This window comes from Notolepis coatsorum (assembly GCF_963971535.1).
Source record: "Notolepis coatsorum genome assembly, chromosome: 8".
In the NCBI taxonomy this organism is placed as follows: domain Eukaryota; kingdom Metazoa; phylum Chordata; class Actinopteri; order Aulopiformes; family Paralepididae; genus Notolepis; species Notolepis coatsorum.
Genome location: NC_140172.1, coordinates 136753697 through 136773560, shown reverse-complemented (window position 1 = coordinate 136773560; position 19864 = coordinate 136753697). Strand labels below are relative to the sequence as shown.

General features: G+C 46.5%; 1 protein-coding gene across 2 annotated transcripts in view; it reads right to left on the bottom strand.

Annotated features, from left to right (window-relative positions):
* The window catches only part of sptbn2 (spectrin, beta, non-erythrocytic 2), a 124519-nt gene that overhangs the window by 16125 nt on the left and 88530 nt on the right, over nucleotides 1–19864 (bottom strand). For both annotated transcript variants that reach the window (XM_084320646.1, XM_084320647.1), the window contains exons 23-32: nucleotides 19198–19422; nucleotides 12086–12175; nucleotides 11123–11401; nucleotides 10719–10849; nucleotides 9472–9676; nucleotides 7923–8297; nucleotides 6934–7178; nucleotides 6445–6583; nucleotides 5304–5388; nucleotides 1983–2179 (exon numbers count right to left, since the gene is read on the bottom strand). In XM_084320646.1, coding sequence (XP_084176772.1) covers nucleotides 1983–2179; nucleotides 5304–5388; nucleotides 6445–6583; nucleotides 6934–7178; nucleotides 7923–8297; nucleotides 9472–9676; nucleotides 10719–10849; nucleotides 11123–11401; nucleotides 12086–12175; nucleotides 19198–19422 — 1971 coding nt within the window. The remainder of the gene's footprint in view (nucleotides 1–1982; nucleotides 2180–5303; nucleotides 5389–6444; nucleotides 6584–6933; nucleotides 7179–7922; nucleotides 8298–9471; nucleotides 9677–10718; nucleotides 10850–11122; nucleotides 11402–12085; nucleotides 12176–19197; nucleotides 19423–19864) is intronic.

Here is a 19864-nt window from a genome sequence, read left to right as displayed (position 1 = left end):
CAATTCAATCAATTAAAAATGGAATAATTTCTTGCTGATGATAAAGCATTCATTCTCATGTACTTGTCGATAGGTTGTATAGTATATATTTCTAATGCCAAAGCTTTTCAGTATTTGTATAAATAAATGTATTGAATTTACTATTATTATTCTAAAAGAAAATGCACTTCTCGATTTTGATTCCAACCCCGGTGGAAATACAGGGATGGAATGTTTTGTGCCAATTGTTGTCAATTGTCATATTAATAGATCCTTGTATCTCAATGAGGTCAACGTTGTAGAAATGCTGCTGAGACATGTCCACTAGTTTATTGAACAACTTGGTGGGAAAAAACATATTTATATGACATTTTTAAGGGTTTAACCCTTTCACTGCCACACTACCAAATGGTTATCCCTTTCACTGCGACAATACAGAAAGTTAACCCTTTCACTGCTACACGACAAAGGGTTAACCCTTTCACTACCACACTACAGAAGGTTAACCCTTACAGTGTGGTAGTGAAAGGGTTAAGATACATGTGGAGGGGATCTGTACGGCTGTAAGATCTGTGGTTCAATAAGAGATGAAATGACTTGTAAAAGAATAGTATTTGACTGTGTGTGGAGTAGAGCTGTCCCTGAAGCCTGTTTTGGGGCTTTGAACTTCGTCAGGGTTTTTCGAACGGACGTTTGAACCTTAGTGTTTAATAGAAATTAAAATTAAAATTAAAATGTCTAAAAAAAAGTGTATTTAAAAATTTAAAAAATATCCTCAAACTAAATCCTCAATTTGAATAGTGATTAATCTGATTAAATTAGTATTTTTTTTATTTATTAAATCAACTTTCTTTAACACTTTGGATGCCAGCCACGACATAACACGTGTTATCAGCCCGCCCCCTGAATGCCCAGCACGACAATTAGCGTGATTTTTTTTTAATTAGCGATCTGAATTCATATTTCATCAACCGAGTCTACCGTTGGGAAACCAGCCCCATCAGGAGCTCAGATGTGAAAAAAGTGCCCCCTATCGTCTCCCAGATGGTAATGCACCCTTTTGGAATGGACTCAATGAAAATGGATGAGAAAAAAATTATCCGGAATCCACATTTTACTTCTCACGCATGTAACCGGAGATGATCCCAGTCATTGTGGACCATCAGAACAGCGTGTAATATGTGTTTACAGTATGTAGCATTGGATCAATAAAAGGATAGATTTTTGGAATGGCGATCAGGAATTGGAATAATCTTTTTGGATACCATCTGATCTCAGGTAAGGAATCTATTTTACCAGTCTTAGGATAATCAGACCTGTTTTCACGGAGATATAAGCTTTTCCCGTATGTGTGTGTGTGGCTGTGTGGCTGTGCGAGCGATCAGGAACTAAGAGAATCGATTTTCAGCTCGCGGCATCAGCGTGCATACGTACATATACTATCGATAATCTAGCGTTTATTTGAAAACAATTCATAAATAGGCCGAAAAATGACAACGTTCTAGAATATTCCAGTACAGGGCGTTTATCACAGAATCTTTTTATTTTCCTTGAAAACGAGGGTTTTTCAAAATGCTATAAAACGGAAATGAACCGATAAAAAAACAATCCGCTTCGACAATGTTGACTGGAAAATGAGTCATTGATAAGCGACGGGCAGATTAGACACATAGCCATAATTTAAAACATAGATTAGGCGATATTAACGCTAACATTGAAGTGGATGGTGGGCATTCAAGCACTAAATCGTGCGCCCCCTGCTGGGCACTGAAAGTGTTAATGAATATAACTCATCAGTTTTAAAACTATAATATTAGTGTAGCCTAATCTTTATCTGCAACTGTGAAGAAAAACCCCATTGGTTTAAACAGAATGAATAGACAATTTTTATTTTATTTTTTTATAAAAAAATTCGAATGTTGATTTAGAATTCAAATGCCAACTTAACGAACAAAGGTCTGAACGTTCGAACGTTTGGGCTCAGCCCTAGTGTGGAGCCGCACCGTGGTGAGCTTCTCCAGCAGGATGAAGCGGTCCTCCCAGCCGGCCGCCAGCTTCTCGAAGGCCTCGTGCCGCTTGATCAGACTCTCCACCTCGTCCACGTTGGAGCCCAGCTCCGCCGCCCGCACCAGGGGCTCCTGGCCGGCCAGCCACGACTCTGCCACGTGGGCGTCCCTGCCGAACTGCAACACCTCCAGCACTGTGGAGGGAGAGAGACACAGAGAGAGAGAGAGAGGAGAGAGAGAGAGAGGAGAGAGAGAGAGAGAGAGAGAGAGAGAGAGAGAGAGAGAGAGAGAGAGAGTGTTATGGACGGTGTCCTTATGTGTATATATATGGGAGTAATGTATGTTATCTGTTGTGTATATAGGCATGTTTTGTTTGTTGTTGTCTTGTCTCCCTCTTGTGTCTACATATCCCACTCTCAGGTTCCCAGTTGCAGCAGCAGCTGGTCAATCAGCAACTCACCCCGGTGCAGCGGCAGCTGAGACTCGTTCTGCAATCAACATCCACTCTCCCTTCATATACCCTTTGTGTTTCAGTGTTAGTCGGCTCCCTGGTTCGTTTGGTCTGTGTGCTGTGGTAACTATTCTTGGTCTGTGTGGGGGAGCCCTTTGTGTGTTCTGGTAATAGAGCTGGTGAAGGCTCTGGCACTTTGTGCTGTTAGTTTAGGAGGTGTGTTTAGTGTTGTGTATCTCTATTATATAAACTGTATCTTTAGTGTTGTATCTTTGGTGTAGAGCTGGTACCTGAAGCTCTGGTTCATTGCATTGTGTTTAGGAGTCTTTATAGTTTGTGTACATTTCTGTTTTGTTCCTAACCCGTGTATATTTATTCCTCGTCACCCAGCCTATGGTGATTGTTTTGCTTTGTTATTTGTTATTAATCTTTTGTTTCGCACACAGGGACATTGAGGGCAGGAAGATACCCTGGGGTCTACATCTGCATCACGTAGGAGAACTACTGTTAAAGACACCAGCTTAGAGTGAGCACCACCTCCTGTACTTTGGGGCGTCCGCGCCTGTAAAGGGGGGGGTGGGCTTTTGTTTTCCTTTTGATATTATTTGGTGCTCACTGGTAGGTCCTCTTTGCTCTCTGTGTTGCTGATCCTCACTTGTAAAATAAATATTGTTATTTTACAATCGGTCTCTGGTGTTTTGTGTCACTGCACCCTCACCTATCCTGTCTGTGGCCTAGTGTTGCGTCTCCCCACGGGGGCACGTAACAGAGAGAGAGACACACAGAGAGAGAGACAGAGAGAGAGACACAGAGAGAGACACAGAGAGAGACACACAGAGAGAGAGACACAGAGAGAGAGACACAGAGAGACACACAGAGAGAGAGACAGAGAGAGAGACACAGAGAGAGACACAGAGAGCAGGGCTCGAGACTAACGATGTCCCGTCATCCCGGGGACGATCAAATATTGATTTGGGACGAACAGAAATCTTTTTTGGGACGCAACCGGGACGGGGAGGATTTTTTCTTTTTTTTCACAGGAAATGTAAATTAGCCGACTGTCAGTGCGCGCATATATTGCTGTCAAATGGTGAATCTAAACGTTGCATGATTAGCCGAATCCAATGTCTATCTCCGTCTCCCAAGGCAGCGATACGCTAATTCAACATCAAGCTCCTACCCACCACTCCTCAGCCAGTCGCGCTGCAGCACCAAGGTCCTACCCACCTCTCCGCAGCCAGTCGCGCTGCTGCAGCAGCAGCAGCAGCAGCATCACACCCCAAATGAATCTCGCTCCAAAAAATAAAAACGTGTTTATCAGGTGAGGGAAATCTCTCTTACCTAGGCTTTCTCCACTGTACAAAAACACAGCGAAAAGTAAAATAAATTAAAAAAAACACGCTATACTGTCACTGTGGCATCCTCTCAGTGAAGCGAGCACTGTAAACAATAAACATGCTGCGCTATTTGAAGAGGGTGAACACAGCAGAAGATGGAGAACAGTCCCAAACTGACCAACAAGGAACTGCATCCACATCCAGCAATACTACCCCAGGCCCAGGGCCTGAGTCTAAGGTGAGGACACATTTAAATCACAGAAGTGTAATGTTAGTCTATTGGAACTGTATAGAGTTATCGACGCGTTCTAGTTATAGCTGCTTATTATAGCTAACGTTACTGACTAACGTATCAGACTGCCACTGATTAATCCATAGTTCACACTATTTTATTCTTATTGTTAATATTATTATATTGTTATTCCTATTTTAGTCCTATATTGACCTAATGTTTATTGTTGTTCAATGTGAGCGATACATAGTCTGCTCTGTAGTGCCGAATTTCCCTCGGGATTATTAAAGGATTTCTATTCGATTCTATACTAACACGTAATGTTACTACCATTGCGAGTTAATTGGCATAACGTTACATTTATCGAAACGAACACGGAGAAATAGACTACTTCACTTCAGCTACATGATGAATCTATATTATTCAGTGAGGAGGGCCCGCTGGAATTTAGCAGCAGTTATCAATATCGACCAGGAGGACAGCGCGATCTATGGGACATGTTTCATTACTAGTCAAGTGTCATTACTTTAGTTATCAAAGGTGGAATCTCTGGACGCAATGACATTATATAGTTTAAAGCTAAACTACGTTTTTCTTTCTTGTTAGGAGAGGGATAACTTATTCAGTTAGATTTGATTTGATCTTTATTTATCTCTAACATTTTCAACCATAAACACACACATTTGTAATAACAAAAAAAACTAAAACGAAATAAAATACAAATACATTTAAATATATTTTCCTATGGAAGGAATAATCAACATGGCTCCAATTGGTTGACTATAACAGCACCGTGACCAAATATCCCTATACTAGCACCTTGTTAAACACTTTTTTTTATATATATATATTTATTTATTTTTAATCATAATTATTCTTGTGAAATCTTTCCACCTGGGAGCCTTTTGACTAAATCAATTTAGGAGCCCTGACAGAGAGACACAGAGAGACACAGAGAGAGAGACACAGAGAGAGACACACAGAGAGAGAGACACAGAGAGAGACACACAGAGAGAGAGACAGAGAGAGAGACACAGAGAGAGACACAGAGAGACACAGAGAGACACAGAGAGAGACACAGAGAGAGAGACACAGAGAGACAGAGAGAGACACAGAGACAGAGAGAGAGATACAGAGAGAAAGAGAGAGACAGAGAGAGAGACACAGAGAGAAAGAGACACAGAGAGAGAGACACAGAGAGAGAGAATAGAGAGAGAAGAGAGAGAGACATAAGATCTAGTCCCAGATACCTCCCTCTGGGAACAGGTCTCTGGACCTCCCTCGCTGCCTTGACTCACCAATCTGCAGGTGCTCCATCTTGTCCTGCCACTTGTTGTTGATCTTGTCCCTCTTGGCCTGCAGCTGGACCAGTTTCTCCCGGATCTGTCAAGACAGTCGACATCAGAGTGAACAGCAGCGCGTGATTTTTTAACGTAGCCTCTGTGAGCGAAGACGCTCTTTGATTGCAGCGAAGAAGAAAAAGACGCTCTCCGATTGGCTAACCCTAACCCTAACTCTAAGCATAACCACGTCGAAAGAATGCCTAAGCATAACCACTTCGAAAGAATGCCTAAGCATAACCACTTCGAAAGAATGCCTAAGCATAACAGAGAATATATGTACAAGGCGGAAGAGACCCTTCGGAGCTAAACCAATCAGAGAGGGTTTTTTCTTCTTCGCTGTACACGGCCTAGCCAATCAGAGAGCGTCGTCGGAAACAGAGGCTACGTTAAAAAATCACAGCACACAAAACTCTTATCGTAATAGTGTGTAATGGTGGCACCTGCTGGTCGTGGGCGGTACTGTCACAGTGCTTCCAATACATTTGCCATTAGCTTCTTTACTCATCTGTGCGCCTTCTGTTTCTGCAGACTATCTGTTTCTGAAGAGTTTCATTTTCTGCAGACTATCTGTTTCTGAAGACTATTATCTGTTTCTGAAGACTATCTGTTTCTGAAGAGTTTCTGTTTCTGAAGACTATCTGTTTCTGAAGAGTTTCTGTTTCTGAAGACTATCTGTTTCTGAAGAGTTTCTGTTTCTGAAGACTATCTGTTTCTGAAGAGTTTCTGTTTCTGAAGACTATCTGTTTCTGAAGAGTTTCTGTTTCTGAAGAGTTTCTGTTTCTGAAGACTCTGTTTCTGCAGACTTTGTTTCTGCAGACTTTGTTTCTGCAGACTTTCTGTTTCCATTGTTGCAGAAAATACTCCAAGAAGCTATGATGTCTTGTTCGTTCTAGGCAAACATCTGACCATACCTCATCAGATAATATTGTGTTTCTGTTTGCTGGTCCTAAACGTACCTCATCAGATGATAGGTGCTAAACGTACCTCATCAGATGATAGGTGCTAAACGTACCTCATCAGATGATAGGTGCTAAACGTACCTCATCAGATGATAGGTCCTAAACGTACCTCATCAGATGATAGGTGCTAAACGTACCTCATCAGATGCGTAGTGGTTGTTGTTGATCAGACTGTTGCCCATCTCGTTACAGACGGTGAAGCTGTCTGCCCTGGTGTCCATCTCTGCTTTGATGTCCTGGTGGTTGGCGATGACCAAACCAGCCGAGGAAACATCCCTACAGAGAGGAGAGAGGGGGGGCGGGGGGGGGGGGTCAGCCTTCAAAATAAAAGCATGAAAATGTACATATTTCGATTCTAAATGTACAAATTTTTATGCTTTGCATTCTGACGACTCTGGCTTTTAACTCTGGTATGCTGTATTTGAATCTATCCCCAAATAAATAAATAATATTATAAATGTATTTATTTATTTGTAAATACATTGTATTATTTATAATTGTATTATTTATAATTAAAATAATGTATTACATTTATATAATTCTTTTTTAATAATTGTATTTAAATCATTTAAATTTATCATTGTGTTATTCATAAATACATGCGATTATTCATGTAATAAATCAACCTGGGGCTGTCATGGGCGTCTATCTGCAGGTTGACTCCGTCCATCCAGAGCATGAGGTCGCGGACCATGTTGAAGAAGCGGAACTTCTCCACCGTGTCCAGCAGGAGGAGCTGTCGCGCCTGCCCCGCCCCCAGCAAGCCCTCCCAGGCCTCCGTCACGCCGTGCTCGCTCCGCTGGATCTCCTCCGCCTTCTCGCCCGCGTAGGCCTTCTGGAGGCGCGCCGCGTCGTCCTGCACCTGGTTCACCTGAGGGGGCGGAGCGAGAGAGAGAGAGGGGGCGGGGCGTGAGAGAGGGGGCGGGGTGTGAGAGGGGGCAGGGCGTGAGAGAGAGGGGGCGGGGCGAGAGAGAGAGGTGGCAGGGTGTGAGAGAGGGGGCGGGGCGTGAGAGAGAGGGGGCAGGGCGTGAGAGAGATGGGGCGGGGCATGCGAGAGGGGGCGGGGCGTGATAGGGGGAGGATCGAGAGAGAGGGAGCGGGGCATGAGAGGGGGAGGAGCGAGAAAGAGGGAGGAGCGAGAGAGAGGGGGTGGGGTGTGAGAGGGGGAGGAGCGAGAAAGAGGGAGGAGCAAGAGAGAGGGGGAGTCATGACTGAGTCTAAACACCGCTTTAATACCAGCCAATAAAAATTCTTGCGCATCAAGAATTGTTGCACTGTACTTGTACTGTATAATAATAAGTAGAAGAAGAATTAACTTCTTTCAACACTTTTTAAACATTACACCATATTTGATCTATTTATTATTTAAGATTTGCACTACACTACTCTACTTCATTTTTGGAGGCTCATACAGAACCAAGCATTTCACTGTAATGTATATGTGACAAATAAAACAAAACGTGAAAACTTGACTTGAAACTTGACAATCAGGTGACGCTCCGCAGGGTTTCTCCACAATCAATCCATTTGAATGTAATGTAACCTAATCTATTCGTTAGCCGGTACGGCTGGAGCCAGGTGGCGCTCCGCAGGGTTTCTCTCCCCAGGCGCTCACCTGTCCGCTGAGGGCCTGGATGTCGTGCTCGTAGGCGTTGTGCTGGCGGTGCAGGTGCTGCACGGTGTTGAGGTCGCGGCCCAGGTCGGAGGGCAGCAGGTCCCTCTTCTCGCGCACGCGGCCCAGCGCCTCCGCCGCGTCCTGGTGGAAGCGGTGCAGCTCGTAGGAGGCGGCCAGCATCTGGGTGCGCGTGTCCATCAGCTCCAGCAGGTCGGCCCAGGCCTCGTTCAGCCCGTCCTTCCACTCCGCCACGCTGGCGTTCTCCGGGTGGCCCGACTCGATCAGGTCGTCCGCCAGCGCGTTCACGCCGTCCACGCGCTCCTGGCCGATGGTGCTGGTGTCGCGGGCGAACTCCCGGAACTTGTCCCTCAGCATCTGGAGGAGGAGGACGGTACTTTATACACACTGTACATCTATACTGTACTTTTTACACACTGTACATCTTTATACACATTACATCTATACTGTACTTTATACACACTGTACTATACTGTATGCAGATGATACTGTTGTGTATTGTATTGGCAACAGAACTAACATGCTGACTCTGTACAATTGGCCATTTGAGAACATATTACATAATGTAATGTAATGTCATCTAATATAATGTAATGCAGGGTTCCCACAGACATTGCAAAATGAAATTCAAGGACTTTCAAGTTCTTTTCTAAGCACTATTTTCCACTTTAAAAGGGCATTTAAAAGGATACAATTCACTTTTAAATGCTGTTTTTTATTGAAAAGAAAATCAGATCCAATATTTATGGCTTAAAACCAATTTCCGACAATTAGTTACACTTTAGATTAAACATTTTTATTTCTTGATTCAGAACTATTTTATCATGGATGAACAAAGCTGGTTGATTTTAATTTCAAGGACTTTATGAGCACCTTGTTAAAAAATGGGCTGTTTTCAAGGAATTCCAGGCCTCGACTTTTTTGGGACAAAAATCGAGCACTTTAAGCACTTCAAGGACCTTGTGCGAACCCTGGTAATGTAATGTGTGATTCATGTGCGATACAGTCTAATGACGATGTGATGCTGACAGTCAACTGGTTGTAGAATTCCTCTAGAGTCTAGACAGAACTCCTGAACCTGAAAGGGTTAATGGAGCTGGACAGAACTCCACCACCCCGTCCACCTGGACAGAACTCACTGTGACGTGCTGGTAGTCCTGGCCCAGCTCGTGGAGCACCTGAAGGGGTAACTCACCGTGACGTGCTCGTAGTCCTGGCCCAGCTCGTGGAGCACCTGAAGGGGTAACTCACCGTGACGTGCTGGTAGTCCTGGCCCAGCTCGTGGAGCACCTGAAGGGGTAACTCACCGTGATGTGCTGGTAGTCCTGGCCCAGCTCGTGGAGCACCTGAAGGGGTAACTCACCGTGACGTGCTCGTAGTCCTGGCCCAGCTCGTGGAGCACCTGAAGGGGTAACTCACCGTGACGTGCTCGTAGTCCTGGCCCAGCTCGTGGAGCACCTGAAGGGGTAACTCACCGTGACGTGCTCGTAGTCCTGGCCCAGCTCGTGGAGCACCTGAAGGGGTAACTCACCGTGACGTGCTCGTAGTCCTGGCCCAGCTCGTGGGAGCCGGCCACCACCTCCCGCTCGGCGACCCACTGCTCCAGGTCGTCCACCTCCCTCTTCAGCTGGGTCAGCCTCAGGCGCTCCTGCAGGCGGCCGCGCCGCTCCTCCGCCAGGTCCTTCAGCCCCGCGTACAGCTTGTCCACCTGGGCTTGCCGTAGGGTGATCCTCTCGCTGTTGTTCAGAATGAGAGAGAGAGAGCGAGAGAGAGAGAGAGAGAGAGAGAGAGAGAGAGAGAGAGAGAGAGAGAGAGAGAGAGAGAGAGCGAGAGAGAGACTTTGTAGTCAGTCAACGGTTGTATTTGTTTTATACAGAAAACTCGCATCATGAAATGCCCAGCGGTTAAAGGACCAGACCAGGTGGCTTCCAAGTCATTCTGGCCTTGACCTCTGACCCTGGCAGTGTTAGTGCCTTGCTCTACCGATTGAGCTACACAGGGAATATAACCTCTAACCCTGGCAGTGTTAGTGCCTTGCTCTACCCAATGAGCTACACAGGGAATATAACCTCTAACCCTGGCAGTGTTAGTGCCTTGCTCTACCCATTGAGCTACACAGGGAATAGAACTCTAAGCCCACACGGTGATGGTTAGGCCACAGGGAATAGAACTCTAAGCCCACACTGTGATGGTTAAGCCACAGGGAATAGAACTCTAAGCCCACACTGTGATGGTTAAGCCACAGGGAATAGAACTCTAAGCCCACACTGTGATGGTTAGGCCCCACAGGGAATAGAACTCTAAGCCCACACTGTGATGGTTAGGCCCCACAGGGAATAGAACTCTAAGCCCACACGTTGATGGTTAGGCCCCACAGGGAATAGAACTCTAAGCCCACACGGTGATGGTTAGGCCCCACAGGGAATAGAACTCTAAGCCCACACGTTGATGGTTAGGCCACAGGGAATAGAACTCTAAGCCCACACGGTGATGGTTAGGCCCCACAGGGAATAGAACTCTAAGCCCACACGTTGATGGTTAGGCCCCACAGGGAATAGAACTCTAAGCCCACACGGTGATGGTTAGGCCCCACAGGGAATAGAACTCTAAGCCCACACGTTGATGGTTAGGCCCCACAGGGAATAGAACTCTAAGCCCACACGGTGATGGTTAGGCCACAGGGAATAGAACTCTAAGCCCACACTGTGATGGTTAGGCCCCACAGGGAATAGAACTCTAAGCCCACACAGTGATGGTTAGGCCCCAGGAGCAGCTCACCTCTCTGGGTGCTCACTGGTGACCATGAGGCGGCTGCTGTTGGCCAGCTGGTGGATGGTCTGGGCGTAGTCCTCCAGGGCCTGCTCCAACACCTGGTGCTTCTTCACCATCACCAGCGCACTCTGCTCATCCTACACACAGACACACACACACACACACGCACACACACACACACACCCAGAGAGACATAGACACACACACACATTGTTATTTGACCAGGCTAGCTGACTAAGAACACGTTGTTATTTAACCAGGCAGATTGACTAAGAACGTATTCTTAGTGTCTCCTTGTGAAGGTCAACATGGACGCTGTGTCTCCGTGTGAAGGTCAACATGGACGCTGTGTCTCCGTGTGAAGGTCAACATGGACGCTGTGTCTCCGTGTGAAGGTCAACATGTCTCACCTTGGCCTTCTCCTCTGACATCATGTGCAGCTCCTGCTCTCCCTGCCAGGCCTCGGCCTCTGCGGCATCGGTGTAGAACTGCTGCGCGCGGTTGGCCTCCACCAGGCGTCCGCGCCGCTCGTCCGTCTCGGCGATCAGCTGCGCCCACAGATCCCTCAGCTCCGCCAGGCGGCCCTCCAGGGCCCCCCGCTGCCCGTCCAGCTCGCTCTGGGACTCAGGGCCCCGCCGGTGGATGTCGTCGATGCGCGGCTGGTGACCCTGGATCTCCTTCTGCAAGGTCTGTGAGAGAGGGGGGGGGGGGGGGGGAGAGAGAGAGAGAGAGAGAGAGAGAGAGAGAGAGAGAGAGAGAGAGAGACAGAGAGAGAGAGGGGGGGGGGGAGAGAGAGAGGGGGGGGGAGAGAGAGAGAGAGAGAGAGGGGGGGGAGAGGGGGGGGAGAGAGAGAGGGGGGGGGGAGAGAGAGAGAGAGAGAGAGAGAGAGAGAGAGAGAGGGGGAGAGGGGGGGAGAGAAGGGGAGAGGGAGAAAGAGAGAGAGATAGACAGAGAGAGAGGGGGAGAGGGGGGGGAGAGAGAGAGGGGGGGGGAGGGAGAGAGAAAGAGAGGGGGGGGAGGAGAGAGAGAGAGGGGGGGAGAGGGGGGAGGAGAGGGAGAGAGAGGGGGGGGAGAGAGAGAGAGGGGGGGGAGAGAGAGAGAGGGGGAGAGGGAGACAGAGAGAGAGGGGGGAGAGGGAGAGAGAGACAGAGAGAGGGGGGAGAGGGAGAGGGAGAGAGGGGGGAGAGGAGGGGGGGGGAGAGAGACAGAGGGGGGAGAGGGAGAGAGAGGGGGGAGAGGGAGAGGGAGAGATAGGGGGGGGGGAGACCATCAAACTATAGGAAGTCTTACACATCCCTGCAACTACTTCCAGACCGTACAATACAAACTGCTAAATGACCAAATGTGCTTGTGAATGTAGTTGAGCTTTGTACCTGGTTCTTCTTGATGAGTAGCTGCACGGTAGGCAGGTCCTTGCCGTGGTCTATGGAGGTGGCCAGAGGCATCCTCTCCTTCACCCACAGCTAGGAAACAAGCACACAGAGAGGAATACATCAGTGACCCACAGCAGCTCAACCAGGTATAGACCCCTCATGGCATCACATAGGGGTGTAACGGTACGTGTATTCGTCCCGCGAATTTACGGTACGGCCGTCACGGTGCGGTACGCGCAGCATACGACGAATACGCCCCACAGCGCACACACGCGAGTCGCACATGCAGGCACTCGTGAGGTCCGTGCGAGAACAGCGCGTGTGGCCGGGTACACCGAGTCCCACTTCAGAGCGGCGAAAGTGCAATGAACAGCTGCAGGGTCATTACAATTTTACAGTTTTCTTTCGTTTTCTTGTTCGCCCAATAACATTAACCAAATGAAACCAATGGAAAGAAACACACACGCGTCGCCGACACACACACACGCGCCAACAAACACATCAACATTCTCCCCCGCCGGACTCACAGGCACAGCTCATCAAATAAAAAAAGAAACATACTTTTCCGGACAGATCATCCGAGCTCCTCTCCAGTTGAACTGTCTGCTACTGTGTTTAAATCCAATCCATTTATATATCATCTGTTCTCTAGTATTCAGTCTCGTTGTGAAGTTAAATTCTCTCTAGAAGTGAAACTGAAACTTAGCAAGGATAAGTTGTTAAAGGGGCAGTAGGCAAGTGGATGCCTGAACACAGAATGACACCAGTATCACTGACTACCACGGCAAGCCTATAGAAAATTATTCTATTTAATAATAATAATTATAATAATTATCATAAATATAATATAAATAAAGAAAAATTATATTAATAATTATTATAAGTATTTTCTTTCTGTTGTACCGAACTCGTACCGAACCGTGACCCCAATACCGAGGTACGTACCGAACCGTGGCTTCTGTGTACCATTACACCCCTAGCATCACATTATTATAACAAACCCTGGTGCAATTCTTTCTCGCCTATGGCAGAAATGAACGGTCTTTTCCTCTCCTGGTTACCAGTAATGTTGTCCTCGATGCTGCATGTGGAGTTAATGTTGTCCTTGATGCTGCATGTGGGGTTAATGTTGTCCTTGATGCTGCATGTGGAGTTAATGTTGTCCTTGATGCTGCATGTGGGGTTAATGTTGTCCTTGATGCTGCATGTGGGGTTAATGTTGTCCTTGATGCTGCATGTGGGGTTAATGTTGTCCTTGATGCTGCATGTGGAGTTAATGTTGTCCTTGATGCTACATGTGGGGTTAATGTTGTCCTTGATGCTGCATGTGGAGTTAATGTTGTCCTTGATGCTACATGTGGAGTTAATGTTGTCCTTGATGCTGCATGTGGAGTTAATGTTGTCCTTGATGCTACATGTGGAGTTAATGTTGTCCTTGATGCTACATGTGGGGTTAATGTCCTTGATGCTGCATGTGGAGTTAATGTTGTCCTTGATGCTGCATGTGGGGTTAATGTTGTCCTTGATGCTACATGTGGGGTTAATGTTGTCCTTGATGCTGCATGTGGGGTTAATGTTGTCCTTGATGCTGCATGTGGAGTTAATGTTGTCCTTGATGCTGCATGTGGGGTTAATGTTGTCCTTGATGCTGCATGTGGAGTTAATGTTGTCCTTGATGCTGCATGTGGGGTTAATGTTGTCCTTGATGTTACATGTGGGGTTAATGTTGTCCTTGATGCTGCATGTGGGGTTAATGTTGTCCTTGATGCTGCATGTGGAGTTAATGTTGTCATTGATGCTACATGTGGGGTTAATGTTGTCCTTGATGCTGCATGTGGAGTTAATGTTGTCCTTGATGCTGCATGTGGGGTTAATGTTGTCCTTGATGTTACATGTGGGGTTAATGTTGTCCTTGATGCTGCATGTGGGGTTAATGTTGTCCTTGATGCTGCATGTGGAGTTAATGTTGTCATTGATGCTACATGTGGGGTTAATGTTGTCCTTGATGCTGCATGTGGGGTTAATGTTGTCCTTGATGCTGCATGTGGAGTTAATGTTGTCATTGATGCTACATGTGGGGTTAATGTTGTCCTTGATGCTACATGTGAGGTTAATGTTGTCCTTGATGCTACATGTGGGGTTAATGTTGTCATTGATGCTACATGTGGAGTTAATGTTGTCCTTGATGCTACATGTGGGGTTAATGTTGTCCTTGATGCTGCATGTGGGGTTAATGTCCTTAATGCTGCATGTGGGGTTAATGTTGTCCTTGATGCTGCATGTGGGGTTAATGTTGTCCTTGATGCTACATGTGGGGTTAATGTTGTCCTTGATGCTGCATGTGGGGTTAATGTCCTTAATGCTGCATGTGGGGTTAATGTTGTCCTTGATGCTGCATGTGGGGTTAATGTTGTCCTTGATGCTGCATGTGGGGTTAATGTTGTCCTTGATGCTGCATGTGGGGTTAATGTTGTCCTTGATGCTGCATGTGGGGTTAATGTTGTCCTTGATGCTGCATGTGAGGTTAATGTTGTCCTTGATGCTACATGTGGAGTTAATGTTGTCCTTGGTGCTACATGTGGGGTTAATGTTGTCCTTGATGCTGCATGTGGGGTTAATGTTGTCCTTGATGCTGCATGTGGGGTTAATGTTGTCCTTGATGCTACATGTGGGGTTAATGTTGTTCTTAATGCTGCATGTGGAGTTAATGTTGTCCTTGATGCTACATGTGGGGTTAATGTTGTCTTTGATGCTGCATGTGGAGTTAATGTTGTCCTCGATGCTGCATGTGGGGTTAATGTTGTCCATGATGCTACATGTGGGGTTAATGTTGTCCTTGATGCTGCATGTGGAGTTAATGTTGTCCTCGATGCTGCATGTGGGGTTAATGTTGTCCTTGATGCTGCATGTGGGGTTAATGTTGTCCTTGATGCTGCATGTGGGGTTAATGTTGTCCTTGATGCTGCATGTGGAGTTAATGTTGTCCTTGGTGCTACATGTGGAGTTAATGTCCTTGATGCTACATGTGGGGTTAATGTTGTCCTTGATGCTACATGTGGGGTTAATGTTGTCCTTGATGCTGCATGTGGAGTTAATGTTGTCCTTGATGCTGCATGTGGGGTTAATGTTGTCCTTGATGTTACATGTGGGGTTAATGTTGTCCTTGATGCTGCATGTGGGGTTAATGTTGTCCTTGATGCTGCATGTGGAGTTAATGTTGTCATTGATGCTACATGTGGGGTTAATGTTGTCCTTGATGCTGCATGTGGAGTTAATGTTGTCCTTGATGCTGCATGTGGGGTTAATGTTGTCCTTGATGCTGCATGTGGAGTTAATGTTGTCCTTGGTGCTACATGTGAGGTTAATGTTGTCCTTGATGCTACATGTGGGGTTAATGTTGTCATTGATGCTACATGTGGAGTTAATGTTGTCCTTGATGCTACATGTGGGGTTAATGTTGTCCTTGATGCTGCATGTGGGGTTAATGTCCTTAATGCTGCATGTGGGGTTAATGTTGTCCTTGATGCTGCATGTGGGGTTAATGTTGTCCTTGATGCTACATGTGGGGTTAATGTTGTCCTTGATGCTGCATGTGGGGTTAATGTTGTCCTTGATGCTGCATGTGGGGTTAATGTTGTCCTTGATGCTGCATGTGGGGTTAATGTTGTCCTTGATGCTGCATGTGAGGTTAATGTTGTCCTTGATGCTACATGTGGAGTTAATGTTGTCCTTGGTGCTACATGTGGGGTTAATGTTGTCCTTGATGCTGCATGTGGGGTTAATGTTGTCCTTGATGCTGCATGTGGGGTTAATGTTGTCCTTGATGCTACATGTGGGGTTAATGTTGTTCTTAATGCTGCATGTGGAGTTAATGTTGTCCTTGATGCTACATGTGGGGTTAATGTTGTCCTTGATGCTACATGTGGGGTTAATGTTGTCCTTGATGCTACATGTGGGGTTAATGTTGTCCTTGATGCTGCATGTGGAGTTAATGTTGTCCTCGATGCTGCATGTGGGGTTAATGTTGTCCATGATGCTACATGTGGGGTTAATGTTGTCCTTGATGCTGCATGTGGAGTTAATGTTGTCCTCGATGCTGCATGTGGGGTTAATGTTGTCCTTGATGCTGCATGTGGGGTTAATGTTGTCCTTGATGCTGCATGTGGGGTTAATGTTGTCCTTGATGCTGCATGTGGAGTTAATGTTGTCCTTGGTGCTACATGTGGAGTTAATGTCCTTGATGCTACATGTGGGGTTAATGTTGTCCTTGATGCTACATGTGGGGTTAATGTTGTCCTTGATGCTGCATGTGGGGTTAATGTTGTCCTTGATGCTGCATGTGGAGTTAATGTTGTCCTTGATGCTGCATGTGGAGTTAATGTTGTCCTTGATACTACATGTGGGGTTAATGTTGTCCTTGATGCTACATGTGAGGTTAATGTTGTCCTTGATGCTGCATGTGGGGTTAATGTTGTCCTTGATGCTGCATGTGGGGTTAATGTTGTCCTTGATGCTGCATGTGGGGTTAATGTTGTCCTTGATGCTGCATGTGGGGTTAATGTTGTCCTTGATGCTGCATGTGGAGTTAATGTTGTCCTTGATGCTGCATGTGGGGTTAATGTTGTCCTTGATGCTGCATGTGGGGTTAATGTTGTCCTTGATGCTGCATGTGAGGTTAATGTTGTCCTTGATGCTGCATGTGGGGTTAATGTTGTCCTTGATGCTGCATGTGGGGTTAATGTTGTCCTTGATGCTGCATGTGGGGTTAATGTTGTCCTTGATGCTGCATGTGGAGTTAATGTTGTCCTTGATGCTACATGTGGGGTTAATGTTGTCCTTGATGCTACATGTGGGGTTAATGTTGTCCTTGATGCTGCATGTGGGGTTAATGTTGTCCTTGATGCTACATGTGAGGTCAATGTTGTCCTTGATGCTGCATGTGGGGTTAATGTTGTCCTTGATGCTACATGTGGGGTTAATGTTGTCCTTGATGCTGCATGTGGGGTTAATGTTGTCCTTGATGCTACATGTGGGGTTAATGTTGTCCTTGATGCTGCATGTGGGGTTAATGTTGTCCTTGATGCTGCATGTGGGGTTAATGTTGTCCTTGATGCTACATGTGGGGTTAATGTTGTCCTTGATGCTGCATGTGGAGTTAATGTTGTCCTTGATGCTACATGTGGGGTTAATGTTGTCCTTGATGCTGCATGTGGGGTTAATGTTGTCCTTGATGCTGCATGTGGGGTTAATGTTGTCCTTGATGCTACATGTGAGGTCAATGTTGTCCTTGATGCTACATGTGGGGTTAATGTTGTCCTTGATGCTGCATGTGGGGTTAATGTTGTCCTTGATGCTGCATGTGGGGTTAATGTTGTCCTTGATGCTGCATGTGGGGTTAATGTTGTCCTTGATGCTGCATGTGGAGTTAATGTTGTCCTTGATGCTGCATGTGGGGTTAATGTTGTCCTTGATGCTGCATGTGGGGTTAATGTTATATTTAATGACCAGATGTTGCAGAGACACACGGATGCTGGTGACATCAGGTGACCTGATCTGCGATGCTGAGCTAGTTTTTGGCAAACGATTATTTTTCCTTTTTTTGTATTGACGCAATTTAATTTCATTCTACAATGAGAGATCTATTGGGGAGATACAGCTGACTCACCAGTGTTGATGCCGGTACTAGTCTTGCTTTAGATTGGATTCACGCCTGTCACTGTTATGAATTCTTTCTCACGGCCACGCGACATCACTCCCTTACATCTGTCCGTCGTCTACGTCTGATTTTAATTACTCTTCATTGCTGATAAACCGCATCTTGTCTTGTGAGCTTGTCGTCGCTGTAAATGAGGGTGACCTCAGTGTCTTTTACGAGTTGAAATAAAGGTTTGAAATGAAATGATGCTAAACAATCACAAGTCATTGGGGCGAATACAACATGCTGCATGATTCTTGGCGTATTAAAATAAATATAAAAGAACAACATTCTTGTTAAAGTTAGAGGTTCTATGTAGGATTGCAAGTAACTGTCTAACTGTGTTTAACTGTTTCCACTGACTGTACATAACTGTTTACACTAGAGGGCGCTATAGGCGGAGCCGCTAATGCTACCACCAGGTGGAGAGTATTTAAGGAGATGTCTCCTCCCTCTCTACCTCTTTCCCACCTGCCTCTCACGGAGAGGAGAACTCATGTACTGCTGCTTTACCATGCAAATAATAAACCACGCTGATTAATGGCTGAAGGTAGAAACCATGCCTCTTGACCACAATTCTGTTCCAGGCTACATCATGGTAAGTCATAGGGGCGAATACAACATGATTCTTGGCGTATTAAAATAAATATAAAAAACAATGTAATGGAAATGTTATCTATGTCCATCTGTGTTAAATCTCTGTACAGCTTTTGACTACCGGTAGTTAATATGATCAACTAGTCTGAATGACTACAGCAGACACTAGGCTACAGTCTGTGTGTGTCTCTTTAACTCATTCAGCGCCAGAGGGCGCTGTGTACTGTGTGGTTGAAAGGCCAACGCTTTAAAGTATAGGAATATGTGGCGGCGTTTGCAGGGCTATAACTATATTATAGCTATGGATACAATACTATTGCCCATTTGACATCTAGTATCTATCGTTCAATATGTGAAAAAGAAAAAAGATTTTCATCCATACATTCCCGTTTTATACCGTGGTGAATATAAGTATGGTTTTAGGGTAATTCATGGGAGGCTGGTAATAGGATCTGCCCCAAAAAGAATATTCCAATTATCTGATCGCGAGTCCCAGTATTGGTGTCGATCGTGTCGCCAACATAATCCGCGACATCATCGATCTGGAGCATTTGACGCTCCTCAAGCTGATCGGGACAACCGCTCCCCTTGCCTGACATGGAAAAGTCCGCCCGGACCAATAGAATCTACGCACAGCCCAAGACACATAGTTTCAAAGGATGTGCAATACCGGCCGCATCCTACCAGGTGGCGGTATTGGACTTTTGCGATCTCAGACTAATTCCCTATGATAACACCAGGCTCCCTGGATGGAAAAAAATAATAATGAAAACCCGACTTTTCTCGGGTTTGGCGCTCAAGCGTCATGGTCAGCACTCACAATCTCGTCCTCGAGGTCCCGGTTGAACTGGTGGGCTTCCTTGGAGGCGAGCAGCCGCTGCCTGCGCAGCTTCAGGGGGTCCTGCAGGCCGGAGAAGCTGTCCGTGACACGTCTCTGCTGCCCGTCCACCTCGGCCAGACCAGAGTCCTCCTGGGTCAGAGCCAGAGCCTGGGACTGCAGAGACTGGACCTCCTTCTCCCTCACCTCCATCTGGTGCTCCAGCATCTGCAGGGAGAGGAGGAGGACGAAGGAGGAGGATGAGGAGGAGGAGGTGGAGAAGGTGGATGAAGAGGAGAAGGAGGAGGAGAAGGAGAAGAAGGAGAAGGTGGAGAAGGTGAAGGAGGTGGAGAGGGAGAAGGAGAAGGAGGAGGAGGAGAAGGTGGAGGTGGATGAAGAGGAGAAGGAGGAGGAGAAGGAGGTGGAGAGGGAGAAGGAGGAGAAGGAGGAGGAGAAGAAGGTGGAGAAGGAGGTGGAGAAGGAGAAGGAGAAGGTGGAGAAGGAGAAGGAGGAGAAGGTGGATGAAGAGGAGAAGGAGGAGGAGGAGAAGGAGGAGGAGAAGGTGGATGAAGAGGAGGAGGAGGTGAAGGAGGAGGAGAGGGTGGATGAAGAGGAGAAGGAGGAGGTGAAGGAGGAGGAGAAGGAGGAGGAGAAGATGGATGAAGAGGAG